General features: G+C 45.2%; 1 protein-coding gene across 2 annotated transcripts in view; it reads left to right on the top strand.

Annotated features, from left to right (window-relative positions):
• LOC135388693 (protein amalgam-like) overlaps positions 1-20135 on the top strand; it is a 260165-nt gene that overhangs the window by 18590 nt on the left and 221440 nt on the right. For both annotated transcript variants that reach the window (XM_064618409.1, XM_064618408.1), the window contains exon 2: positions 2128-2187. In XM_064618409.1, coding sequence (XP_064474479.1) covers positions 2128-2187 — 60 coding nt within the window. The remainder of the gene's footprint in view (positions 1-2127; positions 2188-20135) is intronic.

Genomic DNA, 20135 nt, shown 5'->3' with positions numbered 1-20135 from the left:
AGCCTCATATTCAAAATACAACAAACCGCGCAAACAAGCCCATTAATAAAACATTGACGTTTACGTGGGACTGTATTTTGCGGAATCAAATCGTATTGACACGGTGAGGCAAAATAAAAAGAAAATGAGGGAGAGAAAGGACGAACAAAAAGAGACTGGTGTGTTACAGAAAGGGATCTGTGCAGTGTGTGTCTGCATGCTTGATAGTGTTGTAAATGCAGCACGAGGTCGCCGTCGTTGTCTGGCATATTAGTCTCAGTACGTGTCATAACCCCACCTGGGTTAAGTGGTTACGGACAGCTGCAGCATTATTATTATTATTATTTTCATAACAATATCAGGTGCGTTACAGCGAGGGCTAGGATGACCATTTTTATGCACTTGCCTTCAGAAGGGTGTCATTGCCGTATTCCACTCTCTATATACAGTACCGCGTTGATTGACCGACGACAAGGTAGTAACCCCCCCCCCCCCCAATAATTCGCCAGCACCCCCGCAAGGTTAAAGTCCTGGGAAAATCCCTGACCGTGATGTTGACGTCTTCTATCTTTGTTACGCAGTAAACCGAAAAAAGCTACTAGGAGGATATTTTTATTCCGTATGTAGCTTGGAGCACCCAGTATGTATAGTTTCGTTTCTGGGATAAACACGATTTTTCACGATATTTGCACCCCCAACGTATTTTGTGATATTCGGGCGCAACTCGATTTCCACCGGGTGCCCCTGCGCTCCTCAAACTTGGGGTGCGCTGGAAACCCATTAAGGAGTGAATCATGATATCAGCCAAGAGAGGTCCGGGAGAAAACATGCGTATCCTCATATATGGTAAGGAAACAGTCAATTTCTCGTCGAATTTCTGTGCGACAACATCACACAATTCCCCCCCCCCTCGAATTGCAAAAATCGCAAAACCCGTGAACGAAGAACCCTATGCGCTTAATCGTCATACTTATTTCCCGTTCACTCAACTACCCCAAGATAAAGGATCAGCATAAGCGCTGGACCACAAGCGGATACATTGTTGTGCCCGTCAGCGGGACTTATAAGCAGTAAATAAATATGTCTTGGCACACTAGTCCTCAGAGCTGATCCGAGAAAAACATGCTTTTTGTAGCGCTGTTGAAGAGCGAGCATCCGGGACTTTACTCCCTGCAACAGAACTTCAACGCATAACAGGCTCCTTGGCCACTTCATCCCGAATTATATCGTCTTCTTCCCCGATTTATTAAGCATGGGAGGCGTACGCCTTCTTTGGACACTTCGTATTGATCTTAACTGTCCGAGAGAGGCGTAGGCCCCACTCTTTCCTCGAAGGAGGAGCTATAACCGTATCACTCTGGGCAGTGGTTATCCTGAAGCGTGTTATGTTGTGGAGTTCTGTTTCTCGAGCGTTGCTAGTTTCCATATAGCCGCTATTGTTTGTTTCTGTACTGGCCATCTGCGTGCTTTCTGGTTGCCAGCACAGGCAAACGATCGTCAACGTACAGTACAGCGTGGATAAAATAGGAGAGACCCTCAATAGAAACAGTAGTTTAGCAATGAAAAAATGGCTAGGAAGCAAGCGAGCTGGTGAAGATGATGCATGCATAATGTAAAACACCGAGACTAGGGAACACGAAAGGACAGACACAAATACGAAGTCTCAAACACAGCTGAAAATTTTTACTTTACATACAAGAATTATATACAACCAGAGGGAAGGGAACGTAAAAATTTTCAGCTGTGTTTGAGACTTTGTGTTTCTGTCTGTCCTTTCGTGTTCCCTAGTCTCGGAGTTTTATATTATGCAGTAGTTTAGCTTCGTCAAATTTACAAAAGACAGTCAATTTAGTCAATAGTCAAAAATAGTCAATAGTGAAATTTACAAACACGTAGTTTCGCCTCTTATTAGAGATTTTTAGCGCATCGTACGCTATCGCCTTTGCTTACGTAAGGGATAGCGTTGGTGGCTCAGCGCACGCGCAAACAATAAAAAGACAAGACGTTACGTACGCAAAGGCGACAGCGTAAGATACACTAAAACTCTCTATTGACAGGCTACCTGTGCGTCCACGTAGACTGACTTGACAGCTAATGTGCCCACCTTGAGCGTCATTTTTTTATCTTTTTTTTTCTTTTGCCTTGCAGGTTCAGTCTTCGACGTAGATCACTACAAGCACAAACACAGAGTTTACGAAGAACCCAGAAGTAAGTAGATCGTCTTTTCTCCTGTTTTTTTTTTCCTTGTAAACAAACAAACAAGTATATCGTTTTCTTCTCACGCTTACTCGTCAAATGAAAAGACACGTGAGAATTTCTAGCCAGTGATTATTGACTTTATGGCAGCGTTCGCCCCAAACTTCCGCGCTGTTCGAAGTGTCACGTGACGTACATTCTAAAGAGCGGTTTTCTTGTCGGCAGGGGCGGCGAAGTATCCGAATGAAAAGAACAACAACACCTAATTAACTTCAGGTTTCATCCGTAATCTTCGATTTTTTTATTTTTTTTGTCAATAATTTGAGGTCCCCGTACTGGTTTCTAACCATGGGACCTCTTCATGTAGAATGTAATTTCATCTACGTACGCATGAATCAAGAATAATTATACTGGCTCGGGTGTTTGATTGGAAGGAAAAAGCTCGTATGACACGTAAAAAAAAATCCCACGAACAACAGCAACAACAAAAAATAATAATAATAATAACTTTCAAGTTGCACTTTACAAGAGAAGGAAGAGTTAATTTTCGATAATGCCTCTAACGGTGATATCCAATCGACCGAGACTGTGAAATGTTTTGAATCTATATACCTATAGATTAATCGTTCTCACGCGTTATTTTTGAAGTTACGAGAGAGTTTTAGTGCGTCGTACGCTATCGCCTTTCCGTACATACGGGATAGCGTTGTGGTTCTCCGCAATGCGCTAAGTTCTCTTTATGTTTTGCGCGTGCGCAGAACCACCAACGCTATCCCTTACGTACGCAAAGGCGTTAGCGTACGATGCACTAAAACTCACTATTATTCGTTCGTCCTGCGTCATTATGCGCTCGTCCTGTCTTCTGGAGACGCTTCGCCGAGAAAAAGGCGCGCATGTTGTCAAGAATCGCCCTGTACAACTATTATGGTACCCTGGCGGATGTTAAAATATTATATGTGATAAGATATATACATATATTGTCGCGTAGGAATGTCCAGTCATACACATGAGGAGTTGTATCTAGGCGAATGAGAAGGCAGAACTATTTGTACTGCTAAAACAAGCGTGTTTCCCGTGATCGAGTGATGACGATATCAAAGGTGATTGAAAACCGCCAAGGTATTTTCTTCTCCCTTTCAACTCAACTCAACTCAGAGGCAAATTTTCTGAAGTTCGTAGAGAAACACATTGGGTAGGCTGACGTAGAAAAAGAAACGAAGTAGAAGAAGAAGAAATGCAGGAAACCGAAGGAGTAAAAGGAGGTAAACAACGAGTTCTTGCACTCGTCGAGTAAAAGGAGTATCGCCGCTTTCAGAAGACCCACGAGGTTTGACCTCTCGGAAATCTGACTATAGAACAGCTCGATGTCCGCGGCGTGGTGTCTGGTATCCCAGATATTTATAATGAAGTGTGCCCGTTAGGAAGATGAGCGCAGGAGGCCATCAAAATCGAATGTTGGAAGACATTTAAAGGAGGTAATAACTCCTATCTGCAGGTACACCCTTAAAATGAACTTCACCGCATAGCACGCTCTGAGTCAACCATCATTTCTAATGATATCGTTATTGTTGACCTTTGGAGGTGTCTTGACGGCACAGTGGGTGATGCGCGACGGTTTAGTTAAACCCCGAGGAGGTCAAGACAAGAGACAACCACCTATCTTCGTCGTTCGCCTGGCAGAAGAAGCAAAAAGGTGCTGAGCACGCACGCAAGGTAACTTCACCTTCCCTTGCCACGCGCTGCCAGGATCACTTTATTTTGTCCACTGGAAACCGAAAGTGAAACTAACAAGATTTGCGCTCGACGCAAAAAGGTTCAATCCAACATAGCCCCCCCCGCGTCAAGCAAATCTGGAAGATGAAAAAAAAAACATCAATAAAAGTCTCTGAAGCCGAAGCCTTTGGCACACACGGCATTCTTTGCGTGTGGCACTGGTTTTGTCAAGGCGTCAGCTATCATGTCTTCGGTGCGTAGAAACGACAGTTTGAACTGCCCTGTTTCAACTTCATTCCTCGCGAACAGGTACTTAAGTTCGAAGTGTTTAGTCCGTTGGTGAAACGTCGGATTCTCAGCTATTTTTATCGCTGACTGGTTGTCACACCGAACTTCTAATACGTCTGTTCCGTAACTGTTGAGTCCAAGTTCCGCCATGAAGGTTTTGAACCATTTGCCTTCCCTGAGGGCCTCCACAAGAGCGATGTATTCAGCCTCGCAAGTTGAGAGAGCGACGAGCTGTTGCCTTGTGGACCGCCAGCTGACCGCTCCCCGTGACAAGGTATAGACATAGGCGCTTCTGGATCTTCCTGTGCCGTTTTCGTTGAAGCTCGCGTCTGTGTACCCTGAAATTGGCTCCTGACACGCAGCGTAAGTTATTCCTACGTCACGGGTTCCCTTTAGGTAGCGAAGTATTCGTTTGGCCACTCGCCAGTGGCTTTGCGTGTGGCTTGAATTAAACTGGCTCAAGTAGCTGGTGGCAAATGCAATGTCCGGTCGCGTACCTTGAACCAAGTACATCAAGCTGCCTACGAGAGTCTGGAACGGGACATTGGGGCTACTCTCGACAACTTCAGGTTCTGCGTTTTCATTCTTCGGACATGCATCCATTGGCGTTTTGACTGGCTTACAGTCTTCCATATTAAAACGTTTTAAAATCTCGTCGATGTACTTTGTCTGGCTAATGGTCAGCGTCCTCCGCTCTTTATCATGCTGTACTTGAATCCCTAAGATGTAAGTGGGCTCTCCCAGGTCCTTCAGTTCCACTTCTCTTGCTAGGTTCCTAATTGAGGTCTGTAGGAGAGTCTGGGAGGTAGCCATCATAAGCATGTCATCGACATACACACTAAGAATCACTCTTTCATGTCGTCCTTTGGATAGTACATAGACACATCTGTCGGCTTCGAGTCTTGTGTAGCCCTGTCTCCTCAGGATACCGTCAAGCGTCAGGTACCATGTTCTACCCGATTGCTTCAATCCGTAGAGTGCCTTTTTCAACCGACAAACTTTGCCGTCTGACGCAGGGTATCCCAAAGGCGGTTCCATGTAAACCGTTTCTTCGAGCGTTCCATGTAGGTATGCCGTTTTGACGTCCAGTTGACGCATTACCATATCTTCCTCCAATCCGATAGCGAGAAGTGTTCGTAGACTGGTGAGCTTAACTACCGGTGAAAAAGTTTCAAAGTAGTCCACGCCTTCTCTTTGCGAAGCTCCCACGGCCACAAGACGTGCCTTGTACTTGTCTATCTGACCTAATGCGTCCCTCTTGATGCGAAATACCCATTTTGACTTGACGACTTTCATGTCCGGTTTCCTTGTTAGTAGTGTCCAGGTGTTCATGTGATGGAGAGAAGAAAGTTCCTGTTCCATAGCTTCAATCCACTGTTCCTTTTGTGGTGAGCGCATGGCTTCGTCATAGGATTGTGGGTCGGTTTGCTCCTCCGTCGCCATTTCACAGTAAGTGACCTTTCTTGGGTCAACTTGTAGACGATTAGGTGGTCTACTTATCCGGGCAGATCGTCGTAACGGGGGGCTTGGAGAAGCCTCATCGGTGTCAGTAGTCTGATCTCCCTCTGAAGTATGGTCATCATGTCTATCAACGCTGTCTTCGATCTCCGCGGAATCTTGGCTTGTGTCTACGTGCTCTGCACTGGCAGTCTCTCCGATGATTGGGACGGCAACAGTTTCTTGCTCCTCTGTCATTGCGCTGAGGCGCTGGGAGTCATAACGAAGGTCGTCTAACCGTTCAGGTATGTACGATCCTGCATCCAGGAGAGTTGACCCGCGTTGCTCTTCGATGAACTTGACGTCTCTGCTTGCGAAAAATTCACCTTTTGTTGGGTCGTAGAGACGGTAGGCCTTTTTATCGTGGCAGTAACCCACGAAAATGGCTGGTCTGCTTTTCCTGTCCAGTTTGGTTCGTTGCTTTTCAGGTATCCATGCGTATGCGAGGCATCCGAAAACCTTGAAATACCGTACAGATTGATATCTGCCTGTATAAGCCTCTTCTGGGACATTTCCGTTAAGGATGCGTTTGCTACAACGATTTCTGACATAGGCAGCAGTGTTTACGGCTTCCGCCCAAAAGACAGAAGGAAGCTGAGCTTCATGCAGGAGTGTTCTGGCCGTCTCTACAAGTGTGCGGTTCGCACGTTCCGCAACCCCATTTTGAGCCGGCGAGTATGGGACAGTCTTTTCGTGCAAAATTCCTTTTTCTCGGAGGAATTGGTCCAAGCGAGTGTTAATAAACTCGCCACCATTATCTGTTCGAATCCTCTTAACACGGTGGGCTGTTTGTGTTTCCGCTGCACGGATGTAGTCTTCTAACGCTGCGGCTGCGTCATTCTTATACTTTAAGAAGTGGGCGGTTAGTCGTCTGCTGTAGTCATCCACGATGACTAAACAATACTTGCTCCCACCGATAGAATTCACGGGAAAAGGGCCGCATAGGTCCACGTGGAGCAAGGCCAATACTTCTTCCGTAGCATTTCCTTTTCGTGCTGTGAAAGGGTTCCGGGTATGCTTCCCTGTGAAGCAGTTCGTGCAGACTTTGTCTGGGCCTGCTAGAGGCGGTAGTCCGGCGACGATTTTGGCAGTCGACATCTTGATGAGCGTGTGCATATTCAGATGGCCCATGCGACGGTGCCAGAGTTCAGATGCGCCAGGTACCTTGGCATGGTCAGCTCGCTCACGAGCTGGTATGACTTCTGCCTGCATTTTGTAGATGCCGTCGATCTTTACACCAGAGAAAACAAAAGATTCATCCTGGAACACATTACAACTGTCCCCGTTGAACGTGACCGTCATTCCGCGGTCGGTGAGCTTCGACACTGAAATCAGATTGTCTGCAATTCCGGGCACGTACAATACATCTTTGGCTGTAAGCTTGTTGTTTACAACGTTGTCCTGGAGTCGAAAAGTGACCGTGCCTGAGCCTGCTGCGTCAATCGTTTTCCCATCGGCTAAGGTCACCTGCTTGTAGCTCTCGTCTGTAAAACTCATGAGAACGTCCAAGCAACCAGTCATGTGGCTTGTAGCGCCTGAGTCTATAGTCCAATCCTGAGAGGGATTATCTTGCTTTGCTCCAAGAGCAAATTCGCGTTCCTGCGGGTAGCTATCTCCATGCTGTCTCGACGACTTTACTATTCTCGCTCCTTGCCTTGAACCGTGGTTTGAGCCAATACCATCGCTGCGATATCGCTGCTGTGAGGGCTTTCCGTGGCGGTCCTTGTGACGGGACCGGCAGTTTCGAGCGAAGTGACCGGGCTTCCCGCAGTTGTAGCATTCTAAGGCCCTCGAATCCTTCGCTTGTTGCTGGTGCCTTGGCAATTCGTTCCCCGCTCTAAAAGCAGCTTCAGCTTCGGCAGGTTGTTTTTTCTGACGCCGTTCTTCTTGGATAATGGCGTATTTAACCTTTTCGAGGGTGACATCGGCCAAGGCGCAAATGTCAAACCCTCTAGCCACTCCGTAATACGACGGGGGTAGACCTTGGATTGCAATAGCGGACACTTCTGCATCGTCCAAGTGTTCGCCTAAGGCTCGAAGCTGTTCGCATAGGGATTCGACTCGGTGCATGTACTGCGCTGCGCTCTCTTCTTTCGACCAGTGGATACCATTCAGCTCTCGTTTCAACACGATCCTCTTTTCCAACATGCGCCCCCTGTTAACTTGTTCCAATTTCTTCCAGATGTCCTTTGCAGACGTCTGGTTGATCACGTAGCTCGTTTGGGCACTGGACAATGTCTGGACAATTATGTTGGTTGCCTCCATGTCGTTCTTGTCCCATTGCTGTCGTTCGGTTGCGTCAACGGGAGGGTCGCTTTCAAGTGTAGACCAAAAGCCCTTTGTCTTGAGAAGAACCATGACTTTGAATCGCCAGGTCGGGTAGTTGTTACCCTCGAGCTTCTCCAGGTGATTCAACGTTCCGGGTGTTCCTTGCGCCATCTTGACTGCTTCTCCTCGTGACTTGCCTTAGTAGTGTTCGATGCAGTTTACGGCTTGAAACCTTCTGGGCCCATAACCTTTGTTGACCTTTGGAGGGGTCTTGACGGCACAGTGGGTGATGCGCGACGGTTTAGTTAAACCCCGAGGAGGTCAAGACAAGAGACAACCACCTATCTTCGTCGTTCGCCTGGCAGAAGAAGCAAAAAGGTGCTGAGCACGCACGCAAGGTAACTTCACCTTCCCTTGCCACGCGCTGCCAGGATCACTTTATTTTGTCCACTGGAAACCGAAAGTGAAACTAACAAGATTTGCGCTCGACGCAAAAAGGTTCAATCCAACAGTTATCTGCCCTGATTTGATGAAAACGGGAGGCATACGCCTTTTTTGTGACACTTATGCTGTTCATTATTGTCACAAAAAAGGCATACGCCTCCCGTTTTCAACAAATCAGGTAGATAACGGTATCATTCGAGATAATGGTTGGCTAGGAGCGTGCTAGGCGGTGAAGTTCATTTTTAAGAGTGTATTTAGTTACGGGTGTAATAGGTGTAATATTTTTTTCTACGCTTCGTAATTTTATTTGCCAATGTATTGTTCAATAGTTCTCCTTCATAATGTTTTGTGCGTTAATACAAAAACACACTTTTTTCTTTAGATACGGGAGAGTAGACGTACCGTCATCCAGATACCTCTATGCATTGTTACGTCATTTGAAGAATTGCAGCACCCAACCGGATGCCAACGCGGAGATACACATAACGTTCTGCTCTACACTCTTAAAAATGAACTTCGCCGCACGTGAAGTGAACTTCACAGCACACGCTCCTAGTCAACCATGATCCCGAATGACAACGTTCTCGTCCCTGATTTGTTGAAAACGGGAGGCGGAGCCCATTTTGTAGCCGTACGTAATGGTTACATAATAGGCTCCGCCTCTCGTTATCATGGCAAATCATGGGAGAGAACGTTGTCATTCGGGATGATGGTTGGCTAGGAGCGTGCTATATGTAGTGAAGATACGGACCCGTCGGATTCATCTATACAAAAGGTGTCACAGCAAACAAGTTAAAATAATCGTTTGGAGACGACACAGTCGGCGAGCTAGCTTGGTAAAGTGCATAGCTCCTTTAATATATACGTGGTCCAAGCTGTAAGTTCAAAAGCTTGACGTATACGTATACAAGTACATCATAAATGTTTAGCTACTAACCCCGCTTCTCGAACGAAGCGTGTTAGGTTCTGCGTTCTCATGCGTCTCTCGAGGAGTGAACTTCTGGGGAGTGCGACGTTACTAGAGGTACAGCCTACGAAGCGGAAACATAGTCACCCTGGCATCGCCTAGCAGAAAACAACGTCTTCATGAAGATGGTCACCCCTCTGACTGGAATGAAATGAACCAAACACCCTCCGCCGTAATTTCTTCTAAGCAGGGACCGCATGGCGGAATGGCGTTCAAGTTATCTCTGACGCGAGCTGTACCATTCTTGCACTCTCTTATGCACGGTAATTCACGTGCAGCCGTGTACGAATAAGACCACGAAAGTTGACACTAGTTTTCTCGCTGCTGTTCTCTCATAAAAACAAGAAAGCTCATACCTAGCAGAACCCAAGAAACTTCGCGCGCGTCTGAGAGAAATAATGATAAAGCAAAAAGGTCACAAAATCCTCGACTTGAATATGCAAATGAGAGCAAGCCGCTATCCAATTACCAAGTTTTCCTCGTATTTTCCTCCTCTGCAGCAGAAACATCAAAAGGACAACAAAAGGACCCCTTCCACAAGAAAATTTATTCTCGCGCGCGATGATATATTTAAAATAAAGACAAAGTGTCGATAATTCGAAAGGAATTCGAAGTGCGCATGTGCGAAGAAACCGGCTCGAACTATTTCCTCCGGACAAAATTTACAACCTTTAAGAGAAAGAACACATCTCTCTCTCTTCGTTCCTATAAGCTCGGACATCATCGTCCTGCGACAATGTTCTTCCCACCACTTGGCACCAGCCATCATCGGTTTCGGCTCGACGAGAAATTCTTCATTTTCGTTCCAGCCGACGAAGCAGCAATAAAGTGTCCTTATACTCCCTCACTGCTACTCATCTGGCTGCTCCGCAAATCAAGCAAAACTCGTTTCATCTTCTCCGTTGATTCACTCTGGGCTCCTTCCACGATAAAAAGAAGAAAAGAAAAGACACGGAAGAAGAAAATAAAAAAGAGGAGCCAATAAAGGCAATAAGACCAGTCGAAGCGCAATTATGCATTCGGAAAGAAAAAGACTAAAGTGGCGACGACTTTCCAGTTGGTTTGAAATGAAACCGGAACTTCTGTCCTCTTCCCGTCATTATTAGCGCGGCTGACGTGTGTATTTCTATGTAGGTATGTATTTCCTCTTCCCTCCGTCCTGCTCGCTTATCGGCACAACGTTTAGAATACCTTCGATCGAGGGGGACCTGTGGAAATATTGACACGTCTCTTTTCTCCGCACGTCGACGGTTTTTCCGAGTGGAGCGCCAACGTTTCTCTAGGTTTGGCTTTGAAACGCAATGCCTTCGATTAGAGGGATGTTTAAATATGTTACGGACGTCGTCTTGAAGTGTATTCATGGGAGCGCTTCTTATTTGAGACTAGCTATTATTGGCTAAATACGTAGCTCTGTCCTCATACTTCATTCTGGTGAGGGAACCAGAAGTAGTTTCGAACGTGAAGTTTTTACGCAGTTTTATTGTTGTAGTGCCCGTGTACCCCGTTTTGTATTGCCAACTGTAGGATGGGACAAGCGTAAGCTTGCCCACATCACGATTCAAAAATAGTGCTGCTCTCGCCCTAAAAACGAAGAGCAGGCATGCACTACATTGTCTCCCTCCACGGCGATCATTAGAACGCCGATCTGAAGGGAGACGGCCGTTTCGAGCTTCTTGGCTCTCATCGGTACATCGGTACCCCGTTCTAGTAACAACATGGATCTTCCAGGCCACTGGACTATATTTTATACCCGTTCTACACGGGCAGAAAAGAACATTAAACAAAGTGGTTAATCTTGCGGCCTTAGACGGGTTGTGACACTTTAACGTATCTCGTTCCGCATGTCATGCGCGCATTGTACTACAGAGTATTGGGTGTGGAGTATTGACGAAAAATGAATTATTTTTCTAAGTGTTGTTCTTTGTGAGAAATCGAAGTCTATATCGGGCGCGGGATGGTAATTTCGCGCAAAAGTGGCAATCGCGAAATACGCGAAAATCGTATTCTCGCGGCTGTTCCTGCTTTTACAGTGTGAACATGAGCGGCAATCAAACATATTACCTGTCATAGAAGAACTGATGGCTAATCATTTACGCGATCTCGATCATCGACGGGTTCGTGATGAATAACGTTCTTTCCTTATATAGTATATATAGTTGAAGAAAAAAGAACCCGGCACATTCTAACAAGGATTCCTATTAGAAAGGCGGGGCTACTCAACTGCAGCGGACCCGTGACGATGGGATTTTAATTATTAAGCGCATCCCATGAGAAATGCTGCCCTGCGAACTTCGAAGAAAGTTGAGCCAACGCACACGCGGGCGTAAAGGGAGAGCCAGCTGACTGCCTACGCGGCAGTGTTCCTCTTTTATAACCCATAATAATCTGTGGAAAGAACTTCGAGCTTGCATGCGTGCAAGTTGCTCCCTTTAGCAACCTCCGCCAATGAACCTTCTCTTCCTTTTTCCTCTATTCTCCCCAACTTCCCCGTGAAGCATCTGTGCGCGCGCACGCGAGTATAGTACAGCAAATAAAATATCGTTTGCCTTGTACCAGCCGGCACGCCACATAGCGGATTCCACCACAACCACCCCTTAGAATGTGCTCACCTCCTCCCTCGACTTCCCCGTCTCTGGTCAGGCTTATATTCAGCAAACAGTATATATATATATATAAACATCGCATGTACTAAGACGTAAACCCCAGGGAGTTGAGGGACAGGGAGGCGTGCTGCTCGTGGACGTCGTGACTCGCTGCCACATCTCTCCCCCACCCTTCCTGCATTCCTCTCCCCTTCCCATCCTTATCCGCCTCCATCTCTAATGTCATCCCCTGCCCTGCACTTTCGAGGTTCCTATATGTGTCACCTACCGCTATCGCAAACTTCCCCTGGCACACACTTGCCCCCCCTACATTCTCCCCGAGTAAGGGCTTCTGATAAGAAGTCAACAAGCTTCGATTCTCTGTAGATCATCCTTTCTTCAATCGCGTTTCCTTTTCGTCCCTCGTGTTACTTCCATTGTGTCTTGGGTAGCTCCGCGCTTTTTTTTTATTATTCCCTTAGTGTCAACTTGTGCCATGCGGGCGGAAGAACTTAAAAGAAGAAGAAAAAGAAAACCTTCGTAAGCTCTCCTCAATGTTTGCTTCTGTGTCCCCTGAGAGAGCTGACATCTCTGCTTGTCGCCATTTTTATCTTCGGTTCCTCTCTAATGATGTCTGTGTTTGTATTGCATGTGGTTCGATAGCCTAGTTGTCCTTCCTAAGTCGTGCGGGTTGCATGAGTGTAAAGGCAAGGATAGAAAGGTACAAAATAAGTTATCCGAGTGGTCCGTGTGCGTGTCGTAGTGAGGCCTCTGTACATGGCAGACTTGGAAATGGTAAGGGTATAGCGTGGTATTTTACCATTAGTAGGGAGGCGACAAAGCTGGTTGAAAAGATCACTGACGATACGTAGAGAGAAGCAAAAAAGTGAAAACTAAAGTGCAGCCACGAACTATTAATTTGCAGGAAGATGATAGAGAACCAGCAGCGGTTGTGCAAAGGACAAATTTGTTTACCATGCTAAATATTTTCCAGTGGGAACATACTTTTAATGGATGGAAGGAAAGACACAGAAAAGCCGCGTAGACTACTAGAACACACATACAACATAGAACAAAAGACAGAACGATTTGTGTGTATAGCCTACCTTTTTCCCAAACTTTCAACGTTCTCACTCGCAACGGTGGGTACGGACCCATCTGCGCTGTTTCTGCTTCGTCGAAGTAGTGTATTTTCCATTGACACTCGAAAACTAAAAGTAAAGTAAAATAAAAATAAAGCACGTCCATTGTAAATGTGGCGGTCAAGCAACGTTGATATTGGCCACCTTCAGAAAGGCATGATACTACAATATGGGCTTAAGTATAGTTACTAAGAGCCTCAAATCGCCTAAGAAGCCTTCTTAGGCAATTTGAGGCTTTGTATGTGTATGTCCTTTCTATGTTGTCCCAGCCTCAGAACATCAGTTCTCTCTTGTTCAACAGTTGCCGCTTGCGTCGATCCCGTCGTATGTATGTGTGTATGAGTGAGCAAAAATGTAAGAGTGAAAGGAGGATGAGTGAGAGAGAGTGGCTGGTTTGTCCCTTCAGATGGACGCACCCTTGGCAGTCGCTGACAAGCCGTGTTAGCTTAGCTCAATTGGTAGAGCCCTGGACCGGTAATCCAGAAGATGTGGGTTCGAGTTTTACAGCCTGGCTAACTTTTTCAGTGACTTCCATCTTTCATTCTTAGGCAATTTGAGGCTTTGTATGTGTATGTCCTTTCTATGTTGTTCCAGCCTCAGAACATCAGTTCTCTCTTGTTCCACACTCTAAAAATAGAACTTCACCGCATAGCACGCTGTGCGCCAGCCATTGCCACGAATGATAGGGTTATCGCTTGTGATTGGAAGACAGAGGGGGGCGTACGCCTTTTCGTGGCAATTTTCGAACCTGGGAGGTACCAGGGTTCGAATCCCCGTGCCGGCTGTACTGTCTGGGGTTTTTCCTGGGTTTTCCTCAGACGCTTTCAGACATATGTCGGCACAGTTCCCTTAGAAGTCGGCCCAGGACGCACATTCCCCCAGGGCGTGAGTCGTGACGTTGCCCACCCATGTGAGGCCCTTTCACCATCACCACCACCACCACCCTCTGCTATCCCGCTTTTGCCCGAAATTCCCTGATTAACGAGTTAATTAATGAACCTTAGGTAATTAGTCATCTTGGGGTCACATGCCCTCTCCCAGAGGATGTCCTCCTGGCCGTAAAACTCAATTGCCGAAACTCACATTCTAAGAAAATTTTCATATAGCCAAATTGCCACAAAAACGCGTACGCCCCCCTCTCTTCGAATCAGAAGCGATAACCCTATCATTCGTGGCAATGTTTGGTGCACAGCGTGCTATGCGGTGACGTTCTGTTTTTAAAGTGCAGGAAACTATCTGCTTCAAAGTAAGGCAGTAGCAATTAATGCAGGAGAGGAGAATCATGAATAGCGTAAACACCTTCGCATCGCAACAACCAATCACTGATTAAAAGCTAAAGATGTGAAGAATGAATATGAAAAGCAAATAGGAAGATTCCATTTTTTTCTTTCAATCATCATCATCATCATCATCATCATCATCAAGATTCCATGTGCCTCATGCCTTACCTATCCATTCTGTAGCGCACCGCCATGGGGAACTTAATTCTACTTTTATGTTTGGAATGTTTGCGATGATGTTTGCTCTTGGTAGTTGTGCACTTTTGTCGGGATCATGTACACGATCATGCACAATCTCAAGTGATGTGTTGCTTTTTGCGCACTGATGATAGTGAGTTTTAGTATATCGTACGCTATCACCTTTGTGTACGTAAGGGATAGCTTTGGTGGTTCTGCGCATGCGCAGGACATCAGTAGCGCATTGCGCAGAACCGCCACGCTATCCCTTACGTACGCAAAGACGAGAGCGTACGCTACACTAAAACTCACTAATATGTAGTCGGGAACGTCATTCCCGCACACGGCATTCCTGCTGTATTGATTCCACCATTGTACAGGGTTCGTCAAGATAAAGTTCCGAATTTCGTCCGCTTCGTAACGAATACCGCTGCCACGGCATACGTCGGAACTTTCGTCAGTGGCGTATGTAGTGATAAAAAATCGTGTCAAAAATTTGCAGCTTCCAGGATTGTTCCAGTAAACCACACACACAAAAAAAGTTCGTTCCTATACATTGTAAATATTCCATATTACACCATTTACTTTAGCTGACAGGAATGTTACGGGCCTTGCAATTAACTCTGGAAGGCGGATTTACTAATAGCGGTATAACAAAACTGCACATTAGGCTTGAGAATTGTAAAAAAAAAAAACGGTAATTAAATATAGTAACGAAGTTTAGGCTTCTACGAAACTATACAAGTGCGCATACACACGAGGCTTAGCAAGCGGTAAGGCTATTGGCGATGTTATAAGAGCAAAAGTTTTCTTGATTTTCACGATTTTTCCACAAACAACTGGACCAAGTGGCAATTCTTATAGAAAATTTTAGGCGATAATACGCCATTCAATGTATAGCCCCAAACTCTGGTCCCAAACTCTATTTTTATTCATTTTCATTGCAAACCCGGTACTTTATGTTGGCGAACCATATTGCACGAGAAATGCTAATGAGATAAATAGGAAAAACCAAAGTGTTTCCATCAAAATCGACCACACTGATTAGACACGTAGACATTTCAAGGAACCATGTGCCTGCTGCTGCTATGTAAAAGAGGACACCCTCACAATCCAAGTATATTCATGCGGCTGAGAAACCCAGCAAAGCTACACCATAATGTGACGACGTATCCAAGTTTCAAGATTCAAGTTTCACGACAGCCTTGTCCTTCCTGTGCTTCGCGTCTGCCGTCACAATAATGTTAGTACTCATAAAGGCACGAAACTAAACACATGTACAGTTTTGCTACCACCATCACCACTATCATCATCATCATCTCATAAAACAGGTACACTTAGATTACACCAATTCATCATTAGTGATGTACGCGTTTCATCTGGTAATGACGGCAGTAGTTGTGTTTGAGTATTGACAGGTTATGACAGTTTTTTTTTCTTTCCTACTATCATCATCATTACATGAAACGTGTACATTAGAACCAAATTACACCGCCCTCACCAGCAATTGGTGTGACGTAGTAGTCGGCATCCATGTTGATGGAGCGTACATCCTCAGGTTCTTTTATATTTCTTTTTCCAGTGTAATAAAGTACAATATACAATATACCACTGCCACAATACACGTCAGTATGTTTTTATAAAAGATGCCACGTTACTCAGCAGTGTTCTCTTGCAAGTCCACCGCAGACTTTACCATATTCTCAGTTCAGTACACGTTGCTTTCGGTCACGTTTCGGGCTTACCAGGATGAGGCAGTTGCCATGCGTTCCCCGAAGGCGTTCTCTGTTGCTGCCGTTTCGTTTTATCGCCTCCGATCACTTGTTGATCTGGCGTCTTTTCAAAATGGCACCACCGAGAGCAAGAAAATATCTGGATCGCCGCCAAGTATTCTAGTCGCATCTCTGTTTTTCTGTGTTACGCCTTCGTTCTGGGATGCGCTACATGTTGCACATCTCTCGAGCGTCAAGCAAACAGCAGAGCTTATTTATTTCGCTTTTTACCTTGTAGACTCCGAATATGCGCGTGTTTTTCTTTCTATGTTTCTTCGCATTCCTTTTAATCCCATCAAGGAAATAATACATTTGACGTCCCCGTTTTCTTTCCTTCTCTCTTTCTTTCTTTCTTTATTTTTTTTTTTTTTCAATCTCTTGATGCGACCTTGGCGCGTGGGGAACGTTTCGGTTTCCCGAAACTTTTTTTTTTTTCGAAAAAGTTTGCTTCTGATGTGATGGGATGTGACGTGATGAAAAAAATAGTGATGTGAATTTGGACAAAGTCGAACTGGCTACCCAAGTACACTTACACAAACAGATGATGAGATGATGAGAATACAGAGATGATGTCTAGTGTAGAACATATATGATCATGGCGTTCAACAACATTCTTGGAAATGAACTTCCCCGCATAGCACGCTCCTAGCCAACGATATCACCTCAAGTGATATCGTCATCTGCCCTGGTTTGTTGAAAACGGGAGACGTACGCCTTTCCTGTGACAATTATGAAGCGCATAAGTGTCTTAGAGAAGGCGTACGCCTCCCGTTTTCAACCAATCAGGGCACATAACGATATCATTCGAGATGATTGAGTGAGAATTGAACGAGTGCGGGAGCGTTTCGTTTGGATATTTTGTGACGGATATATTGGTTGCGTGGTGTGGAATGATAATACAGAGGCAATGTCGAGAACTGGTATACACCGTATAACTACAATAAAGATATATGGCCATATTGAAGATAATCAAAGTAAAGATAAATACAATAAGCTTACACTCTTAAAAATGGACTTCACCGCATAGCACGCTGCTAGCCAACCATCATCTCGAATGATATCGTTATCTGCCCTGATTTGTTGAAAACGGGGGGCGTACGCCTTTTTTTGTGACAATTATGAACAGCATAAGTGTCACAGAAAAGGCGTACGCCCCCTGTTTTCAACAAATCAGGGCAGATAACGGTATCATTCGAGGTGATGGTTGGCTACACTCTTAAAAATGAACTTCACCACATAGCACGCTCCTAGCCAACCATCACCCCGAATGACAACGTTCTCGCCCTCGATTTGTTGAAAACAGGAGGAGGAGCCTATTTTGTGCCGTGCATAATGGCACAAAATAGGCTCCTCCTCCCGTTTTCAACAAATCAGGGGCAAGAACGTTGTCATTCCGGATGATGGTTGGCTAGGAGCGTGCTATGTGGTGAAGTTCATTTTTAAGAGTGTAGGAGCGTGCTATGTGGTGAAGTTCATTTCTAAGAGTGTAGGATAATTAAGATAATACACGATACCAGGATAAGCCACAGGGATTGTATTGGTGACAAAATGAATGAGAGGAGCGTTTAGGAGATAAAATATCGGTTCAAGGACGCATATTTGAAGGACGGAACGACAGGTCGCCATTTCTGCCTTCAAGCATCCGGGTTATTTTTTTTATTTTTTTTTTGTATGACATCTGTCCGTTTGCCATACGGGTACTGCACCTGTTAGACCCAGTTGCGTGTACCTCGAAACAAACTGATCGAAATCCCCGATGCGAAATAAAATGCCGGAAATAAATGTTATCTGACTCTAAAATGCACAGTTGAGCGCGCCTTACAATGTCAACAGATATTGTCACGAAGCGAAATGGGTCGGCGAGTCGTCGAATAAACAGCGAACGGTTTATTAGACTACTTTGTAGCAAAACACAAGAGTGATAGCTCTCTGAACACAACTGAGTCCAAAGAATGAATGCTCCAGCTTGGAGCGCACAAGCATTCAAGCGTCGCGCCGAAAAGTCTAGAAACAGCACGTGCGTTAGTCAGAGAGCAGGCGATGTGTCTGGAAGCTACTTGCTTCTTCTTCAGCATGCGCCGGGATGAGATGTACCGTTTCGTGCCTGCCCTGGAAGTTTCGCGATGATGATTCGTGGCAATATCTTCGACTAACCTAGAACTTCGACTAACCTAATAATAAACTAACCAACGCGGAGGTCCGTCGTGTCTGCCTCGCTAAGCCTAACGACCGCTAAAATTTGGTTTTCTTTCACTAACACGACTTGGACAGACATCGAAAAATCGTGAATTTGGGTGGTTAAATATTGATACCGTGTTTTTAAGCACAGCACTCCATCTTACGAAGCAATCGAGCATTTTCTTGACTTTCCTTGTTTGGAGATGGGGAATTTTGCAACCGGGAATATAGAGGTCCTCCCACCTAGTTACACCACAGGCTGTGTGTTTCCAAAATTCAGTTGAAGTAGTGGCTAGGGCTTTTTTCTCTCCTACTTGATGCTATTGCAGAGCTTGCTAGAGCTATCGCAGAGATACTTGAGCTATCGCAGATATATGAAGAAATTGTTCGTCAGATATAAGAAGAAACTGAACAGCTGAAGAAGTGTCAACTAGTAGCTTTTTGCCGCTGTAGGTACTTATTTTTAGTTGTACATTCACATAACTTAGTTATAGATTAGAGCATCCGCATACGCCTAGCGCCTCCATTTCGAACTTTGTAAAACTAAAAACTATGGAACAAGCGAATAATTATATTAATAATATAACCTGAGAGCTTCAGTTAAGTAAGTTTTTGCAAATATATTGCAACATGCGAAAATATACGAATACGCATATGCGAAATATATGTAGAAAAGTTACATTCAACTTGTGCTACAAAGAAAAAGGGCTGCTCCGCACAATGAATGCAAAATTATGGGCTTACTTATAGTAATCATTGTCAAAGTGCCTCTACGGGTTAGTTCAAACGCTTAAATCCTATGTAATGTATGTCACAGCAATATCCGTGTTTCACGTTCTATTTCCTTCTCTCTCTTTTTTTTTCATTTCTATGTGAGGCGGAAGTTGGAAAAAGATAGTTTCGAGAATTATGACGTCACATAAAAAAAAATCCGTGTTATTGTGCACTCTAAGAAAAAAAGGTATGATTTTCTACCCATTTCGGTAGAGCTGCATTGCAACCACATTTCTACTCCAACCAATTTTACCTTTTGGGTATACCTGCAGAGTAGAAACAAACTACAGAGTAGAATCTGTCGTTCTACCAGCGTGGGTAGGAAATTCTACCTTTTTTTCTTAGAGCAAACGTCAGAGAGAGGAGCAAGGGAAAGGGACGCCGCCGCTTAAACCCGCGGGGGAGAAGTCGCGTGTGGATTGGCACAAAATGGTAGAAGTACTGTCCTGCTGTAACCTTGGGTAGGAAATTCTACCTTTTTTTCTTAGAGCAAACGTCAGAGAGAGGAGCAAGGGAAAGGGACGCTGCCGCTTAAACCAGCGGGGGAGAAGTCGCGTGTGGATTGGCACAAAATGGTAGAAGTAATGTCCTGCTGTAACCTTGGGTAGGAAATTCTACCTTTTTTTCTTAGAGCAAACGTCAGAGAGAGGAGCAAGGGAAAGGCACGCCGCCGCTTAAACCCGCGGGGGAGAAGTCGCGTGTGGATTGGCACAAAATGGTAGAAGTAATGTCCTGCTGTAACCTTGGGTAGGAAATTCTACCTTTTTTTCTTAGAGCAAACGTCAGAGAGAGGAGCAAGGCAAAGGCACGCCGCCGCTTAAACCCGCGGGGGAGAAGTCGCGTGTGGATTGGCACAAAATGGTAGAAGTAATGTCCTG

Source organism: Ornithodoros turicata, chromosome 3, assembly GCF_037126465.1.
Source record: "Ornithodoros turicata isolate Travis chromosome 3, ASM3712646v1, whole genome shotgun sequence".
Taxonomy (NCBI): domain Eukaryota; kingdom Metazoa; phylum Arthropoda; class Arachnida; order Ixodida; family Argasidae; genus Ornithodoros; species Ornithodoros turicata.
The sequence above is the reverse complement of the archived record's forward strand: the minus strand, read 5'-3'. Positions and strand labels throughout refer to the sequence as shown.